General features: G+C 36.5%; 1 protein-coding gene across 4 annotated transcripts in view; it reads right to left on the reverse strand.

Annotated features, from left to right (window-relative positions):
• Nucleotides 1-5952: 5952 nt before the first annotated feature.
• The window catches only part of LOC6045655 (hemicentin-2), a 149616-nt gene continuing 135490 nt past the window's right edge, over nt 5953-20078 (reverse strand). Inside the window, exons 18-19 of one of the 4 annotated variants that reach the window (XM_038254539.1) lie at nt 7095-7150; nt 5953-6525 (exon numbers count right to left, since the gene is read on the reverse strand). In XM_038254539.1, coding sequence (XP_038110467.1) covers nt 6208-6525; nt 7095-7150 — 374 coding nt within the window. In that variant the 3' untranslated portion in view covers nt 5953-6207. Of the gene's footprint in view, nt 6529-7088; nt 7151-20078 lie in introns of all 4 variants that reach the window. The other 3 variants (XM_038254538.1, XM_038254537.1, XM_038254536.1) reach the window with 3 other exon arrangements.

Genomic DNA, 20078 nt, shown 5'->3' on the forward strand with positions numbered 1-20078 from the left:
AGGCAACCATTACGATTCTGCCCGATGCAGAACCGGTGGAGGAAGAGGATCCTAGGGAGGGTGTCAATAAGAACTTGATGAGCAACATCGCGGTGCTGAAAAGTTGTATAAATTATGTTTTGGAACAGCAGAACCTTAAGCCGATGACGTTCAAGTTTAACTATGAAAGTCCGGCCAAGCTTGTGGAACAGTACAATCAAATAAAGAAAAATGAATCTTAATGAACTGTCACAACCTTGCTTTCTGAGTATGTGTCTGTAAACTACTAAATTTTATTAGTTTTACCTTGGGTTTTTTTTTCTGATGGTTCAAATGATTTTGAACCAAACTGCTTCGTTAACTCAAAATTAGCGAAATCACATATGGGACGGACTCGATTTGAGCGGCAGTACACTAGGGTGACAATAAACAAAATTGACATCAGGGATACCCTCTGATTCGATTCCTAAGGCAAAAATGCAAATTTTGCGCCAAATCGGTTAAGGTTAAGGAGTCGATTTTTATCGTTGAAGTTTGTATGGGTTAAATTGCAAAAATGTATGCAGAAAAACATCGTTGCAGAATTCTTCTGCCAGGTGGCGCGGGTCTCGCCCAAAATTTACCAAGTGTGAGATTCTTGTAGGAAAATCCATTCCCTACAACTTTGCCCAAGAGTGTCAAACGATCCGAGTTGATCCTGATTTTTGGTGATTTTTTTTTGAAAGAGTATTTTCTTATATGCAGTGGACTCTCTGGCTTATATACTTTTAATTATACTGCCCATGTTCGCATAAATGTCCCATATGCAAAAATAGCAAGCTGAGAAAAACGCATTTGAAATTTGTCTCATACATAAGGCTACGTGTTAAGGTTTCGCGAAAAAACTGGTTTTTTTCTGATTTCTAGACCAAAGTACTGGATGTTGTAGGCTTTTCTGGAAGAGCACACGATTTTGAATCAAACTGCATCAATAACTCAAAAGCGATGAAAATGCATATGGGACATTTATGCGATCATTGGCAGTATATAAGCCGATTCCTTTTCATCGCATTGCTAATAAATCATCAGGATCAACTCGGATTTTCTTGCACCCTTCGTCAAAGTTTGCAGAGAATTGATTTTCCTACAAGAATCTCACATTTGGTAAATTTTGGTTGAGACCTGCGCCACCTGCTGCCAAAATTCTGAAGCGATGTTTTAGAGATTTTTCAAATTCATTTTGGTGCAGATATTCGTTAAATTGAACTCAATATTGTAGGGATTATGAGGTGCAGGATTGAATATGTAATAAATTATTGAACTGAGTATTTATTATAAGATTGATATAATTTATAAATATGAGTTAAGAGCGCAACAAAAGTGCGCACCTTCATGAATATTGCCTTGTTAGCTGATTGTGGATTGAGTGCGAGCGCGCTAGCGAGCTGCGAGATAGAACAACGAGCGAGAAAACAACGAGATGCGCGCGGCTGGCGAAAGAGGGAATGAAGATTGTCAAATCAGTTTTGTGGTTAATTTCTGTGGAATAAGACGTGTTGTTTGTTAACTGCAAATTATCTGTGTTTTTATTATAATCACGATCACGACAAATATAGAGCTCAATTTTCTTTAAAAATTATTGACAATTTTTAATTGTCGCCCTAATCAACATGTACCAGGTTGTTGCCTAGTCAACTTAGAAAACTTGCTGGGTTGGTATACGTTGCTATGGAGTTGTCTGTTTACCTTTGATATGGAATCATCCACTTACCATAAATTTCGAAATGGTCCAAACCATACGTCATGCTTCAAATTTGATAACTTTTCCATTGTAGATGATCAGATTCATTTCCATTCGTTCAAATTCCTAAGCTAATTGCAATTTTCTAAGTAAAGTGATTGTAGATAGGCCACAAACACTTCATCAAACATTTTGCGAATAGTGAATTGTGTGGATTGGGAATCCAAAATCAAAAAAAGTTTTCTTACCCTCTAATGCCCACGGTAGTTCCAGAGCACCAAGACTTTGAGATTAAAGTTTTTTGAGATGTGGCAATATTTTCAACTGCTTCTTTGTGCACATAAATATTTGCTATAAAATCTCGTCTTTTGAAAAGATTGAGTTTACCAAAAAAAATTCTTTATCTTCCTGGTTAAGCACTACTCCAAATTTTAAAATTTTGCATGGATGCAAAGTGTGTGAGCCAAAGTAAAGCTATTCCAGAGATATTGGACATAAATTTACTATTTTAAGCAGTTTGTCACAGAGGAGATGACATTCATTAAATATATCAGTTTGATTTCTTGGGTTGTCACGATTTTGGCACTAATTAAATTTGCTTAATTGCATAAATATAGATATGGTCAATATTATATGTTTTGCTGTGGTGGTTTTTATTTTTTCAGCATTTAGTAAATATTGCTGCCAAAAGCGGAACAATTTATAACTGCCAAAAAAACAAGGTTTGACAATTGTTTTGAATTTTTTCATTTCAAGTCCTAATATGATTCACTTATTTGGTTTTAACAATAACTGTTGCTTTAAATTTGCTTAGTATTTATTTGTTATTTTAATAAATTAAATTGCTGCTTTAATAAGCATTAAATTGCTTCCATTATTTATAAAACTATTTTGATAATTAAAGCCTCGAAGCAACTTGTTAAGATCTTATATATAAATTTAATCATATATAAATTTAATCCTTTATTATTTTTAATATTTCATACGATTTCATATTTGTTATATTTATCATATTTATTATATTTATTGCATTTATTATATTTATTACATTTATTTCAAACGCCTAACAACCCCCCCAAAAGAAATACTAACCCCTCTAGAGCGTCTAATTTCCCGGGATTACAGAATTCCCGGGAAACGGGAAATTTTTGATAAATTTCCAAGGAATTCCCGGGAAATTTCAAATTTATCGAAAATTGTTCTGATCTATATTCTTCAACAAAATTGTATAAAATAGCAACTTAAATGATCAAAATAAGTGCGAGGGTCAATTAATGCCTAAACCGCTTGCAGAAAAAAAATGTCAAGAAAATATATAAATATTCTAAATTTATAGGCTGTCTTGCAATTCGTACAACAATGCTGTAAAAAAGTAATCATTAGTATTTTCGTGCAGTGTTATTTTTCTATTTACTGTGTTTGGACAGCGAGTAAAATGAATCCATGCTTCAAAACCATAAAATTGCAATTAATTATGGCGTGGTGAACAGTTTGAGAGAACATGATAAAGAATTGTATTGAGACGACGTTGAAATGAAAAAAAAATCATGAAGAAAATATGGATTTGTTGACAAATCTTTTTTCCATAACAAATCTTACGCATTGAATTCACCTTAAAAACTGCCTTTTCACAAAAATAATATTTTATATGAAATCACAACCCAAAGTTTTTAAATATTTGGAGCTAGATTTTGAAATATGTTTGCATTTTGGACACCTTCTATACAATACAAAGTAGTTTTTAATGATTCAGCTTAATAAATGACTTTGGCTAAAAAAAATTGCTAAGCAATAAAAGTAGTTTAGACGCTATTTCATATTAAAACCGCCTACGCTCTGTTAGCTCAAGTGTATTTTTTTTACATTAAACTGTGAACACTTTTAAACAAATTAAAAAAAATCTTCTTGCACGACCATCTTTGAGAAATCAAAATTATTTTTTTTCAATTTTCATCCAATTTGGCGCCATGGTAAACATAATCGTAAAAAAAACGTAATTTTGATATTATTTTCAGATGATATAACAACACTATTTGTTTTAAAAACTAACCAGAATTATAAAAGTTAATTTTCATTCGTAATTTTTGTTGCAAGATCAGTTGTGAAAGCTTCAGAAACTAATATTATCTTAAATAAACCTTGATATGAAATTTTCAGACTAACTGATTCACCATAAATTTTAATTCTATGGTTCAAAAAGTAATAAAAGTATTTTTTGTAGGCGATGCTAGTCCACGTGGTAGCTGTTTGACATGTGGCGTCGCGGTGTTCATCAAACATTCAAAGCATGCTAAGAAAAATTTGTTGCTTTTCTGGAGAAAACCATTGGTTCCGAAAACCCCGGATGTATTGCCGTTGAGCTCGATGGGGGTTGAACGAATCGACCTGGTCTCTTAGGAAAAGTTGTTCTCCAGACGATTCCACTCATTTCTGGCCATCCTAGAAGTTTCTACATGCTTCCCCAGGCCTGTAGGAGCGAATGAACGAAAATTCAAAATTTCTTATGGTAAATCCCATGTAAACTTGAACTCGCTTGAGACAAGCCAGTTTTCAACCAAATGAGCTGAAATTTGGCGTGAGAGTCCCTATGGGTATGCCCTACAAGGGGAACCACACCAGAACTTGATCTGAGAACTTTTCAAAATCTGTACCCACCCTAATATACATACATACATACATACATAGGGGAGAGTGGGGAGACTTGATCCCCTTTTTTTGTATCGCACATAACTCTGTCAATTTCTCACAAAACTATGAACTTTTTGCATGAATTGAAAGCTTAAACATTCAACTATGTTTGGATGATAAGGGTATTTCATCAGATAAACTCTTCGAATCATGCCACGCGTTTTGAAAAAATATTTTAACATTCCAACGCCCAAGGCTCCAAAAAAGTTGGAACGGTAACTTCAACTCGCTGGTTCTCAGGCCTAACTCAACCAATCAAGATGATTCTTCTTTCCAGTGATTTGTTAGGATGTCTAGATGATTCTAGAACTTTTTTTTTTCTGTAATTTTTGCGATCAAAAACATTGTTCCAACTTTTTTTTTTACACGTGTAAAAAAAAAATTCGCCAAAAATTCCGCGGAGGCAGTCTTTTTAAAAAAGGTGGAACGAAGTTTTTGGTCGCATAAATTAAAGATTTGTTCAAATTAAGTTCTGCAAAGTTCTAGAATCATCTAGACAATCACTAAAAAATCACTTGAAAGAAGAATCATCTTGATTGGTTGAGTTAGGCCCGAGAACCAGCGAGTTGAAGTTACCGTTCCACCTTTTTTTGGGAGGCTTGGGCGTCCGTGTAAGTTGGACATGCGTTGGGCGTTCCAGTGTTAAACCGGCATTTTCAAAATGTTGGGGGTAATTTGATCCCCCTTTCAACATTTTGAAGAAATCTTAAGCAAAATGTTTCTTATTCATCCAAACTTTTATTTTCTATAAGTTAAAGCAATTTCACATTAAACACATTAGCATGCAAAATATTTAAAAACTCAAAATTTTCTTTTTTAGACCAAAATTGAGCATGTTTACAAAAGCTGGTAATTTTTGTTTACAAAACTTTTGAAAAATGGTTCAAACTGCAGTAAGTTATGTACAAATATACTAAAGGAAACTATGTACGAAAATCCAGCCCAATTATTTGATCTTGAGGCTGATTCCGGTGACTGTAAAAATGCAGGGATCAAGTCTCCCTAAACGCATTTTTTCAAACAATTGATTGTAAAAATAGTTTGACGATAAATTTAACGTCAAATGCGTAAGGGTTTTGGAGTTGATATGTTTATCAAACAATTCATGTATAAAAAATATTTCTTTGAATAATTTTTGAGTGTTTTCTATACTTATCAAAACAAAGAAAAAAGATCTCTAGGAAGTTTTTTGCACCACTTTTTAGGAAAAATGTGTGTAACTCAATCCAAACATTTTTTAATTTTTTTCTTTGTGTTCTACAATGAGTTTTAGTCAATTTCGCACAACTTTCTAGAACAAAGCTAATTGTTTTACCCGCATGCTGACGAGATACAGGCTTGGGATCAAGTCTCCCCACTCTCCCCTACATGAATTTACTATTTTAAGCGGACGAAAAGCTCTGGGCGTTAAGGGTTCAATTTGAGGGATAGTTTTATGAACTTTATTCAGCGGATTTTGACGCATTGATTAAATTAAAAAAGCATTTGCAAACATCTGTGATATAACTGAAGCTTATGAACTAAGGATTTCATCGATTTTCTTTCACCAAAATGAAACACCACAATTAAAAAAAACGAGAATACCATCTTTTTTGTTGATTTCTTTTGCTAGTCCGAAAAAATACACTTTGTTTTAAAATTCTTTATAATGTTTCGAGCTTCTACAGTCCTCGACACCGTTGCGTACGTTGTGCCATCACCAGTTGGACCGGAGCGTCCTTGATGATGCTGTGCTGCTGCGTCGGAAGAGATATGCATCGGAGGTCCACCTTCGCCTTCGCATTCAAAATTCGCACTACAAATAATTCCATCGTCACCGGTCAAACGCAACTCTCCGGCACCCGGGTCGTCATGAGGCGATCCTTAATCACGTTGATGTCCAGATCGGAACCGGTCGCCGACGGAGGAGCCACTGCAGAGCTTGTTGTAGCTGTCACGAGCGGTCGCCCCCCACTCCAGCCTCCTCCACTGTCCTGGTGGTGTTCCTGGGAGGACGACACCGGAGGCAGTCCCATGGTGCTGCTCAGGTTGGTCAAGTCTATCGGATTAAGATAGTACGAGTTGGCCGAGTAGTCGACGAATGCGTAACCGCCGCCACTGTTACCGTTGCCTCCGTCCGGGGGCGACTGCTGATGCTGCTGCTGTTGTTGCCGGAAAATACAAACAAATGAAACGCAATCAGTTCGTGATTCGATTATACCTTCCAGCAACTCTGTAACGGTGTTTCGTTTGGGAGCGATTCTCTGTGTTTTTTTTTTCGTAAAAAATAATATTCGTTAGAGCATAGTTTTTTTTTTTGGAAATGTATGATTGACTAACAACTATTCTAGAATATAATAAATACCAATTACATCTAATTTTTCATTGGAATACAGACACATTTTGTATTTAACTTTTTTTTTATTGCCTTTTCCTCGACTTTGGCCAAGTCCAATGACTTAAACTTTTAAACATATTTCAATTTCTACTATATAAAGTTAAATTTAGCCGATTATGAAAAAAAAAAATGATTGAAATATTTAATTTAAAGCATACAAAAAGGATTTGAACGAATTTAAAATACTTAAAATTAGAAAAAAAAAACTCAAATTTTCCAGAGAACTGCTCTCCCCTGCAAAGACATCACCAGAACAAAAAGCGGGGCGGCAGTTGTTGCTAAAACTGCTCTCGTCCCCCCCATTTGTTAATTCGAGCAACTTACACTTGCCTTGTCCCGGCTGCCCGTTCCGAGCATTGGCGTTGAGAGCATCGGCGAAGACGAAACTGCGAGGTCCAGTCAATCCAGTGGAGAGAAGGTAGAGCAGCGATGGAAAAGTGAGAAACACACCACCGCAGCATCGCAGCAGTTTGTTGGTACAAGGAATTAGTGAGCATGTGTGTGTGTGTGTGTGTGGAGAAGTAACGACATCGACAACAGCAAAAACGAAATGGTTCCACCAGTTGGAAGATTAATCCGATGGTCCTCCGAAGGGTCTTAGGGTTGGTCACACACGTGCCAAATGGTATTATCTGTTGATTATAGGACTTCCCACCGGAGGTTGCAAAGGCTTGTTTGCATTTGGTACTGTTCAGTGTAACAATTCGAATTAATCGAATCATCTCAGTTTATACAATGAGAGCAATAGTTAACATGTTGAAATTCAGTCTCTGAGACCAAAGTTTTTGCTTTTAGAGGAAGTTGATCCCGGTGATTCAAATTTTATAAAATTTTCATGAATTTTCTTATGTTAAGCAAAAAAGGTAAATTTGTTTTTTAGAGTTTTGAAAACATCATTCAAAAAACATAGAGAAGCTTATGATTAAAACAATCCCAATCATGAAAATGCTTCGTTTCATCAAAACATTTACAACATTTGTAAAAACAGAACAAATATTTCGACGAACTGTTCAAGATTCAAACAATGTTAAAATTCGCCGAAATTGATGTCAGAAAACCTTTCTGCTTTGAACTGCTCGAAAAATTTCGTTTTGGGTACCAAATGTTGCGTATTTCAAATACGAAAATTTTGGTACTCAAACTTGTATAGGCTGAAATTTTCGAGCCATCGCAGTTTTAGATAAAAAGTAGTTTGTTTTTTTTTGTTTTCATAATTTTCTTGTTTTTGTGCGCGGTGCGTCGAAAAACTCAGTTTTTTCCCTCAAAAAAATTCTCCGAATTAAGTTAATGGATGTTCGTAATTTTTAGATATGTTATGAAAAATAGTACAAGGAATCTGAAAAAAAAAACATTTTCAGATAATTCAAATCAGCAAATATTTTTTTCACAGTAACTTTTGAAATATTCAGTCAGTTTTTTAGACCTCAACATATTTTTTTGAAAAGCCCAACCTTTCTTTTGAATTGTGGCGCACTAGAATTGGTTCAGCCGTTCTGGAGATATGTTTTTTTGTTTCAAAAATGTGGTTTTTGCGAAAATCGACGAAAAATGTATATTTTTGGAACACCTTAATCGCCAAACAAGAAAAACATACTGGTATTTTTATGTTGACCAAACTACTTCCATGCCAAATTTGAGCCAAATCGAAGCACTTTTGATCTCGACACTTCTTGTTGTACGTGGAATTGCTGTATGTTTATGAATCAAGTTTCAAGCAATGTTGGAATTCACCGAAATTTATTTCTGAAAGCCAATTTTCTTATGACAAAAACTGTAAAAAATATCATCAAATCAAGACTGGTAATGTTCAAACAAATTTAAAAACCCGATTTAATCCCACCAGGGGTGAGATAGAGCCTTTTTTACTCTAGAATATAACTTCTTTCAATTCATAACATCGACTTGATATAAAAAATCTTATGATGAAAGCAAGGTTATTTTCACCAAAGAATATTTTTAATCGTACAAATTCTTAATCAAACAAGCGTTTATGACAAACACGAGCATAGCAAGCTTCCCATGCGCCAGTGACGACGCACACTGCGGTTTTGGTTTTCTAGTTTTGGTACGAGCCCAAAATCCGAACAAAGCAGGCGCAAAGCAAAACTGAGTTAACCGCACAGTGGGAAGCTTGCCTTTCAGCATTTACAAAAGTGAGAGAGTCAGAGATAGCTATGTTTACAACCGCACCACTACACACTCAACCGCGAGAACCTTAGCTAGATAGCCATTGGCGTTGTGAACATTGAAAACTTTGAAAACGATATAAAGCTTAGAAGCTTCGAAAGTTCCTATTGGAATCCAATGAACTCTGTTAAATTAACTTACGAAATCACGAGAAAATGAAGCCTACTTAAAGGCGATTTTGAGAGCACACGAGAAACAAATTGTTTGTAGCGGGATGAATGTCATAAGTCACGAAAGTTGTTGCATAAACATTGGACAGTTATGTAAAAACGGACAGAGCAAAAGAAACCGAAAAGCTACGATATCTTACATATTGAAGGAAACATCGGTAGACAAGCTACTACAAACGAGTATAAGTCGAGCCAGAACATATATGCGCCAGCATTCTCGCGCCAGTATTCGAAGCTCAACTTGACAACTTGGCGACGAAGCGTCGAAAATCAATCAATGCAGTGTGATTTTTTTGCGATTTTTCCGATTAATATTCATGCTGTATCGTCTTATTTACGAAGTTGAAAATGACGTCCAGCCATAAAGTAAAACCTATACCTTTCTTTAGTAAGAAAGGCAAAAAATGCCAAAAATATTTAAAATTTGTTATTTTATTTTTTTATTTTTTTTTTCATAAAATTATTTTTATTAGGTCCTTTTCGGTACTGGGACCTGGTTAGGACCGAGTCGGTTTTTGTAATTACATTTGACTTAATAATTACAGAAGATCTTGTGTGTAAATGTTAGTGGGTGGGGAGCCGATTACCCGCGGCCTACTCGGGGTTAGTAGGGAAGGGATTTATGTTAAGGTTATTTTATTTTTTAAGAATGATTCATATTTGCAAAAAAAAATCTAAGTTTATGTTGCCTCCCTCCTTCAAAATCGGCAAGAATTATCAGAGGGCAGAACAAATATTTTTTCAAAAAGCTCCCAAAATTTAATGAAATTGGAAGTCAAATTAACTCAAAACAGTATGAATTGTATTTTTCTGCGTTCAAAATCAGATTTAGCATGTCTGGGATCGATTAATTATTATGTTAAACAATATATCTTCATATAATCCGACGGAATTTCCACTTTGTTGATAAATAACTCTGTATGTCACCCATATTTTGAGACACCTTTAAAGAGGGAATCAAAGAAAATAATGACTGCTTTTGATACTCATCAAATAAGCTAACAAATGTTTGAAAAACAAGTTAAGCATAAAAGTTTTAAGTGAAACTTTGAAAACCTTTAAAAATATTAAATTAATAATGAATCCTCACTTTTTTTGCAGGTACGCTGTTTTTTATTGTCAAAAAATCATTCCAAAAAATTTCGTACGAATTAGGATTCAATTTTAAAAAAAGACAAAATTCAAGAATAAGCAATATTTTGATCTTTGGAGAATAAAACTTATGGAAATGTTACAAAAGGTAGAAGAACTTAAGGTTGGATGGATATAAGGTCTAAAGCTCATTCCTTTGTGGACCACCAATCAGTGAGGTACTCCTGGATATTAGCTCCTGAAAAGTGCTTAAAAAGTGCAAAAATGCCTCACGGCAAGAAAAAGAGGCGGTCCTCACCAGTAGGATCGGCAGATTTGAAGAAGCTAAAGAATGCCGAAGCGCTACCTGCAAAGCCAGGCAGTTTGAGCAAGGACGCTCAAAAATTGTCTGGAAACCAGTTCGCTACCCTCCCTGTGGACGTGAGCGAGAAGGAAGAATTTGAACGACGGGAAAAGTTGCCACCCATTTTTGTGAAAACATCGTCATCGGATTCGGTGCGAAAGTGGCTGACCGGGTTTATCAAATCTGGTGCTTTACGAGCTTCCATTCGCTTGTGTGCTGATGGACTCAAAATTCTGCTACCTACCAGAAAGGATTACAACTACGTTCGAGATTTCCTGAACAACACAAAGATTGAATACTACAGCCATGACGAGCCCGGTAAACGCCCCATGAAACAGGTCCTCCAAGGCCTGTACGACATGGATGTGAGTGTGCTGAAAGAAGAGCTCAAAACTCTTAAAATGAACGTGATCGAAGTCTTCAAGATGACGAGACACAACAAGGACATCAAGTATCGTGATCAACTGTACCTGGTTCATCTCGAGAAAGGTTCGACAACGCCGTCTGAGCTGAAAGCAGTTCGGGCAATTTTCATCATCATCGTGACTTGGGAACGTTATCGTCCAGTGCACCGTGACGTGACGCAGTGTTCGAACTGTTAGCAGTTTGGACATGGTGGAAGGAACTGTTTTATCAAGAGTCGTTGTGCAACCTGCGGAGATGAGCACAAAACTCAAGCTTGCGAAACAATCAACGGAGAACATTGAAGCCAAATGCTTCAATTGCGGCGGCGACCATTCTACCAAGAATCGAAGCTGCCCAAAACGAGCTGAGTTTGTGAAAATTCGGCAGCAAGCGACGACGAGGCACCAACCAAATCGTCGCAAAACACCACCAACTTTCACGGACGTGGATTTTCCTGCTTTGGCGTCACCAGGAGCGGGATCTGTTCGAGTGGTTCCAAATCTGCAGCCATTGCCGTTGAATCAGCGGCAAAAAGTTGCAGAGAATACAACACCTCCAGGTTTCAGTCAGCAACCGAGGGAAAACCAACCAGCATCAACGGATGAAGGCAGCAGTGACCTGTTTTCACCACAAGAACTTCTGAACATTTTCATCGAGATGACAACAACACTGCGTGGTTGCAAAACTCGTCAGGAACTAGTAAGAACTCTTGGAGCATTCATCTTGAAATACAGTTCGTAGTTTACTCGTTCTAATGATTTTGAATATTTCAATGAATTTAGTTTTTTAGTTTTAAGTTAAGATTAGTTGTTAAAGTGATTTTTTTTCTTTTTTACCCAAATGTATTCGATTCAATGCAATAATGTAACACGATTTGAAGTAAATGAAATAAATGTGATCAGTTAATAATAAAACGAAAAATACAACAAAGATGAAGAACATTAGGCCATACCACTTAGCATGTAAAAGAAATGTAATTATTATAAGAAAGTTCAATAAAGACATATTTAAATTTCAAAAAAAGGTCTAAAGCTGATAAAATTAATCTTGATATCTAGGAGGGCCTCGTGGCGCGGTGGTTAGCGGCTTCGCCTGCCGATCCCTAAGTCGCTATGGGGCGTGGGTTCGATTCCCGCCTTATCCTCCTGGCCTTCTCTCGGATGGAGAAATAAAACGTCGGTCCATTTGCGTAAGGTTTTGGGTGACTCACCACTAGTGCGTCCATCCCGGGAATTCCCGGGACAACATTCCCGGTATTTTTCCAAAACCGGGAATTCCCGAATCCCGGGACTTTTTTTATAATTTTTCCCGGGAATTCCCGAAATAGAAAAAAAATCTTACTTTGGTTTGGAAATTCAAATTTGGTTGTGCAAATAAAAGACAATTTGAATACCCAGTTAACGATAATAATTTAAAAGCACTTAAATTTGTAACCAGTAGGGTGGTCCAAATCCGGACTTTTTTGGGGCTACCCCCTGAAATCAAAGATTGACCCATCACTAGGCTAAATTCCAAATTTGAGCTCATTCTGACCACGGGAACCCCTCCCTCCAATCGCTTAAAGTTTGTATGGGAAAAATCGTCAAAATGTATGGAGAAAAGCAACTGTTTTACTTTTTACCTGTGGAAGGCGCCATAATTATCCGATTCTTACCATTTCTCAAATGTAGAACCTTCATTAAATTTAGAACAACTTTCCCGAAGACACCATATTTTTAGGATTTTTTCCCGCGAAGTTATTAGCGCCCAAAACTGACCCTTTTTGCGCGGCCAGCTGTAAGGGGCTACCTAACAACGATGTTTATTTCCAATTCGTAAACGCACGTGCTCTCTCTCAGGTTCAAACTCTCTCACGAGCTTGCTCGCCTGCCTGCCTGCCTGTTTACCTACAAGCGCGCGCTGTTTCTCTGCTTGGACTTTTGTCGTCGTCGTCGTTTTCGTTTGCTATCCGCTGCGCTGCGTTTCTGGCATATTTATTATAATTTTCAACTAAAATAGCAGGATTGTTTTGAGATATTTTTATCATATAATTTCTTAAATAATGTCAAAAAAAAACTGCGCTGACAAAAATAGTTTAAAGAAAAGACAGCTTAGGCTCAATTAAAAAAATACAGCAAATGTCATGAGAACAGGGTTTGTTTGTTTTACCAAGCACTACACGCAGTTTTTCGTATATGCTAAAGAAACATGATAATGATTCAATTATTTGAAAAAAATCTTCAGGTAATACAAATGTTGTTCGTTTAGGTAGTTTGCTTTAACAAAAATATACTTTAGTACAAATCAAGGCAATTTTACAATTATTGCTGCAAATTTTCATTCATACTCTCTAAAATTATTTTTTTATTCTTTCTGGAAATTTCTTTCTGTGTTCCTAGACCACCTGCAACAAATATTGCAACTGTTTATCATTTTTTGTCAGTTTACCTGTAAATGTTTCGTTTCAGAAAACATCTCTTTCTGCACAATCGTTAACAACCTTCAGATCTTGCAGTTGCGGCCTTCCTTTAAGTTACTCTTTTGGATTCAGTTTTTAAAAAAATCTAAAGAAAATTCTTTCCTTTTTTATCTAAAAAAAACTTCATGGTATTTCTTGTAAAAAAGCAAAGCAATCCACTTTAACGACCCCCGGGTCTTTTGTGGGCTCTGTTGCAAGTTTCTGCTCATTTCTAGGCGTCCGAAGGATTTGTGTGGTGAGTCACCCAAATCCTCTTTTACGCAAATGGACCGACGTTTTACTTCCCCATCCGATAGAAGGCATGGTATTTCTTGTAACAAAAGCAGATAAATTAAAATCCAAAACGTTTGCAATTAGGTTTGGATCAGAACAGATGACGATTCATGGATGAACTAATTCATCAAATTTGTATTCTCTCTCACACGCTCTTATATTATGATATCTATTGTTGTGTTTTTTTTTTGTTTTGTTGATCAAATATTGCATTAAATTTTATATCTCAAAACAAACCTGCTATTTTAGTTCAAAATTATAATAAACATGTCAAGAACGCAGCGCAGCGGATAGCAAACGAAAACGACGACGACGACAAAAGTCCAAGCAGAGAAACAGCGCGCGCTTGTAGGTAAACAGGCAGGCAGGCAGGCGAGCAAGCTCGTGAGAGAGTTTGAACCTGAGAGAGAGCACGTGCGTGTACGAATTGGAAATTAACATCGTTGTTAGGTAGCCCCTTACAGCTGGCCGCGCAAAAATGGCCAGTTTTGGGCGCTAATAACTTCGCGGGAAAAAATCCTAAAAATATTGTGTCTTCGGGAAAGTTGTTCAAAATTTAATGAAGGTTCTACATTTGAGAAATGATAAGAATCGGATAATTATGGCGCCTTCCACAGGTAAAAAGTAAAACAGTTGCTTTTCTCCATACATTTTGACGATTTTCCCATACAAACTTTAAGCGATTGGAGGGAGGGGTTCCCGTGGTCAGAATGAGCTCAAATTTGGAATTTAGCCTAGTGATGGGTCAATCTTTGATTTCAGGGGGTAGCCCCAAAAAAGTCCGGATTTGGACCACCCTAGTAACCAGCATATCGTCAGCTGTGTGCTATCTTGTGACATAGACCATTTTGGTTGAAAATGAGTTAATGAAGACGTTTTGCTATACTTAACAAACACTACAAGATGCTTTAACCCGGTTCTGGAAACTCGCTTCCGTTTCCCGGATATCGCAATACACACTTGTGACATAGACTAATTTATCATCAAAATGATTGTGCACACTTGTGACACGACATCCATGTTGCTGGAAAATGTGGAATTTTTTTCTTGTTTTTCACAAATTTATGTTGATACACATTTTCTGAAGGCAATGCAATTGTTTGTTTTTGAAAATATACTGATTAAGTCATTTAAACTATTGATTTAAGTCTATTTTAGTTTGTATGGGAATTCTGTGCACACTTGTGACACGTAGTACAATTTTACTTTCGAAACACATTTGTGACATGTGCTTTTCTGATTTTTGATTACATTATTTACTGTATCTTCTAACTGGTGTAACCAAATTAGTTGAAACTTGGAGCGTTTGTTAAGCGATAGTATACGAACCGATTGCTTCAAAAAGTTTTGCTCTACCATTAATAGTTTTGAAAATATTTATGATCAAACTTTAAAAATCGATTTCCTCCAAAAATACTAAATGGTCGTTGTCACAAGATAGCACACAGCTGACGATATACCAACATTAATTATGTTTATTAGGGAACATTGTTTAAATTTTAGTTAACAGATCCGCAAAAAGCCCAGCGCTTTAAACATTTAATTTATTTTTAAAATATTGGGTTTATTATTAACGTTTATCTATAAATTTAAATTTGAAAATAGATCATATTAAATTATTTATCATCAAGCACCACCAATGTATCGATTTAATACAGATATTTAAGCCATTTTTTGGCACAGTGTTTTTATTTACTTTGGGTGAAACAGGAACAGAACAAAACAAATAGTACAGCGATTTCCAAATTTATTGCTCCAAAATCTCCTGTACCTATTCTGTCTGTAGTCCTGATTTTCCCCAGTTGGTGGTAGTCACTTTAAAAATAAATTGACAAATATGATTAATATAAAACATGGAATTCTAAAATTATCCAAAATTTAAAATTGACTGTTATGACTGTACTTGTTGTCGCTTCTTTTTTCACATTTTCAAATACATTTTTCAAGATATTCTAGTCATGTCATATAAAAAAAATAAAACAAACCTATATTTATTAAAGATTTATTTCATTTTTGAGTAATTCCAGCTCGAATCAGGAATTTTTCTGGTACTTTTGTACCGGACTCTCTCCGATTTCAATGAAACTTTGTAGACATGTTATCCTAGGCCTATATAAGCCATTTTTGTGTACATGGAGCCAATAGTACTCGAAAATAACATTTGAGGAGGGCGTAAGGTATTTAAATATTTTTGTATTTTACAATTTAAAAATTACTGTATCTCGAAGCCGTTGCATCGTATCAAAAAGTGGTCAAAGACAAACTGGTAGGAAATTGGACGAACTTTCAGAAAAAAATACACTGAAACAAAAATACAGACCATTTTGGTCGAAAATGAGTTAATGATGACGTTTTAGGCAAACTTATGGTAAATAGGACGAGCTTTCCGGTAAAAATATTTACGAGACTGAAAAACCAAGTCTGTCCTATAGAAATTGCCAAAAACCACCAAAAAACCTATTTTTTCAGCATTTTGCCTTCCTCACTGAGGTAAGGCTATAATCCTGCTCTAAAATTGAACTTTTTATTAAAAGCTCGAAAACCCACCTTCATGTATACATTTCGACTCAGAATCGAAAACTGAACAAATGTCTGTGTGTATGTGTGTGTGTATGTGTGTGTGTATGTGTGTGTGTATGTGTGTGTGTGTATGTGTGTGTGTATGTGTGTGTGTATGTGACCAATAATGTCACTCAGTTTTCTCAGCACTGGCTGAACCGATTTTGACCAAACCAGTCGCATTCGACTTGGTTTAGGGTCCCATACGGTGCTATTGAATTGTTTGAAGTTTCGATAAGTAGTTCAAAAGTTATGTATAAAAATGTGTTTTCGCATTTTTTTTGGATGTTGAATAAATGGCAGTAAACTGAACCAAACATCATCATGTTATACATTGTTAGTTAGGTAATTGAAAGACCTTTCCAACGAGTTCACAACATTGAAGATCTGGCAACCCTGTCTCGAGTTATAATCACTTAAGTGATATTTATGTACTTTATTGTAGCCGGATCTCATTTAAATGTATAAAAACAATGTCCGGATCCTTCATCCGACCCATCGTTGGTTAGGTAATCGAAAGACCTTTCCAACGAATCTAAAACATTGAAGATCTGGCAACCCTGTCTCGAGTTTTGACCACTTAAGTGATATTTATGTACTTTTTTGTAGCCGGATCTCACTCAAATGTATGTAAACAATGTCCGAATCCTTCATCCGACCCATCGTTGGTTAGGTAATCGAGAGACCTTTCCAACGAGTCCACAACATTGAAGATCTGGCATCCCTGTCTCGAGTTATAACCACTTAAGTGATATTTATGTACTTTTTTGTAGCCGGATCTCACTTAAATGTATGTAAACAATGTCCGGATATATCATCCGACCTATCATTGGTAAGGTAATCGAAAGACCTTTCTAACGAGTCCAAAACATTGAAGATCTGGCAACCCTGTCTCGAGTTATAACCACTTAAGTGATATTTATGTACTTTTTTGTAGCCGGATCTCATTTAAATGTATGTAAACAATGTCCGGATCCTTCATCCGACCCATCGTTGGTTAGGTAATCGAGAGACCTTTCCAACGAGTCCACAACATCAAAGATCTGGCAACCCTGTCTCGAGTTATAACCACTTAAGTGATATTTATGTACTTTTTTGTAGCCGGATCTCATTTAAATGTATGTAAACAATGTCCGGATCCTTCATCCGACCCATCGTTGGTAAGGTAATCGAGAGACCTTTCCAACGAGTCTACAACATTGAAGATCTGGCAACCCTGTCTCGAGTTATAACCACTTAAGTGATATTTATGTACTTTTTTGTAGTCGGATCTCATTTAAATGTATGTAAACAATGTCCGGATCCTTCATACGACACATCGTTGGTTAGGTAATCGAGAGACCTTTCCAACGAGTCCACAACATTAAAGATCTGGCTACCCTGTCTCGAGTTATAACCACTTAAGTGATATTTATGTACTTTTTTGTAGCCGGATCTCATTTAAATGTATGTAAACAATGTCCGGATCCTTCATCCGACCCATCGTTGGTAAGGTTATCGAGAGACCTTTCCAACGAGTCCACAACATTGAAGATCTGGCAACCCAGTCTCGAGTTCTGGCCACTTAAGTGATATTTATGTACTTTTTTGTAGCCGGATCTCACTTAAATGTTTGTAAACAATGTCCGGATACATCATCCGACCTATCATTGGTAAGGTAATCGAAAGACCTTTCTAACGAGTCCAAAACATTAAAGATCTGGCAACCCTTTCTCGAGTTATAACCACTTAAGTGATATTTATGTACTTTTTTGTAACCAGATCTCATTTAAATGTATGTAAACAATGTCCGGATCCATCACCGACCCATCGTTGGTTAGGTAATCGAGAGACCTTTCCAACGAGTCTACAACATTGAAGATCTGGCAACCCAGTCTCGAGTTCTGGCCACTTAAGTGATATTTATGTACTTTTTTGTAGCCGGATCTCATTTAAATGTATGTAAACAATGTCCGGATCCTTCATCTGACCCATCGTTGGTAAGGTAATCGAGAGACCTTTCCAACGAGTCTACAACATTGAAGATTTGGCAACCCTGTCTCGAGTTATAACCACTTAAGTGATATTTATGTACTTTTTTGTAGTCGGATCTCATTTAAATGTATGTAAACAATGTCCGGATCCTTCATACGACACATCGTTGGTTAGGTAATCGAGAGACCTTTCCAACGAGTCCACAACATTAAAGATCTGGCTACCCTGTCTCGAGTTATAACCACTTAAGTGATATTTATGTACTTTTTTGTAGCCGGATCTCATTTAAATGTATGTAAACAATGTCCGGATCCTTCATCCGACCCATCGTTGGTTAGGTAATCGAGAGACCTTTCCAACGAGTCCACAACATTAAAGATCTGGCTACCCTGTCTCGAGTTATAACCACTTAAGTGATATTTATGTACTTTTTTGTAGCCGGATCTCACTTAAATGTATGTAAACAATGTCCGGATATATCATCCGACCTGTCATTGGTAAGGTAATCGAAAGACCTTTCTAACGAGTCCAAAACATTGAAGATCTGGCAACCCTGTCTCGAGTTATAACCACTTAAGTGATATTTATGTACTTTTTTGTAGTCGGATCTCATTTAAATGTATGTAAACAATGTCCGGATCCTTCATACGACACATCGTTGGTTAGGTAATCGAGAGACCTTTCCAACGAGTCCACAACATTAAAGATCTGGCTACCCTGTCTCGAGTTATAACCACTTAAGTGATATTTATGTACTTTTTTGTAGCCGGATCTCATTTAAATGTATGTAAACAATGTCCGGATCCTTCATCCGACCCATCGTTGGTAAGGTTATCGAGAGACCTTTCCAACGAGTCCACAACATTGAAGATCTGGCAACCCAGTCTCGAGTTCTGGCCACTTAAGTGATATTTATGTACTTTTTTGTAGCCGGATCTCACTTAAATGTTTGTAAACAATGTCCGGATACATCATCCGACCTATCATTGGTAAGGTAATCGAAAGACCTTTCTAACGAGTCCAAAACATTAAAGATCTGGCAACCCTTTCTCGAGTTATAACCACTTAAGTGATATTTATGTACTTTTTTGTAACCAGATCTCATTTAAATGTATGTAAACAATGTCCGGATCCATCACCGACCCATCGTTGGTTAGGTAATCGAGAGACCTTTCCAACGAGTCTACAACATTGAAGATCTGGCAACCCAGTCTCGAGTTCTGGCCACTTAAGTGATATTTATGTACTTTTTTGTAGCCGGATCTCATTTAAATGTATGTAAACAATGTCCGGATCCTTCATCTGACCCATCGTTGGTAAGGTAATCGAGAGACCTTTCCAACGAGTCTACAACATTGAAGATTTGGCAACCCTGTCTCGAGTTATAACCACTTAAGTGATATTTATGTACTTTTTTGTAGTCGGATCTCATTTAAATGTATGTAAACAATGTCCGGATCCTTCATACGACACATCGTTGGTTAGGCAATCGAGAGACCTTTCCAACGAGTCCACAACATTAAAGATCTGGCTACCCTGTCTCGAGTTATAACCACTTAAGTGATATTTATGTACTTTTTTGTAGCCGGATCTCATTTAAATGTATGTAAACAATGTCCGGATCCTTCATCCGACCCATCGTTGGTTAGGTAATCGAGAGACCTTTCCAACGAGTCCACAACATTAAAGATCTGGCTACCCTGTCTCGAGTTATAACCACTTAAGTGATATTTATGTACTTTTTTGTAGCCGGATCTCACTTAAATGTATGTAAACAATGTCCGGATATATCATCCGACCTGTCATTGGTAAGGTAATCGAAAGACCTTTCTAACGAGTCCAAAACATTGAAG

Source organism: Culex quinquefasciatus, chromosome 2 (genome assembly GCF_015732765.1).
Source record: "Culex quinquefasciatus strain JHB chromosome 2, VPISU_Cqui_1.0_pri_paternal, whole genome shotgun sequence".
NCBI classification, from domain to species: Eukaryota; Metazoa; Arthropoda; class Insecta; order Diptera; family Culicidae; genus Culex; species Culex quinquefasciatus.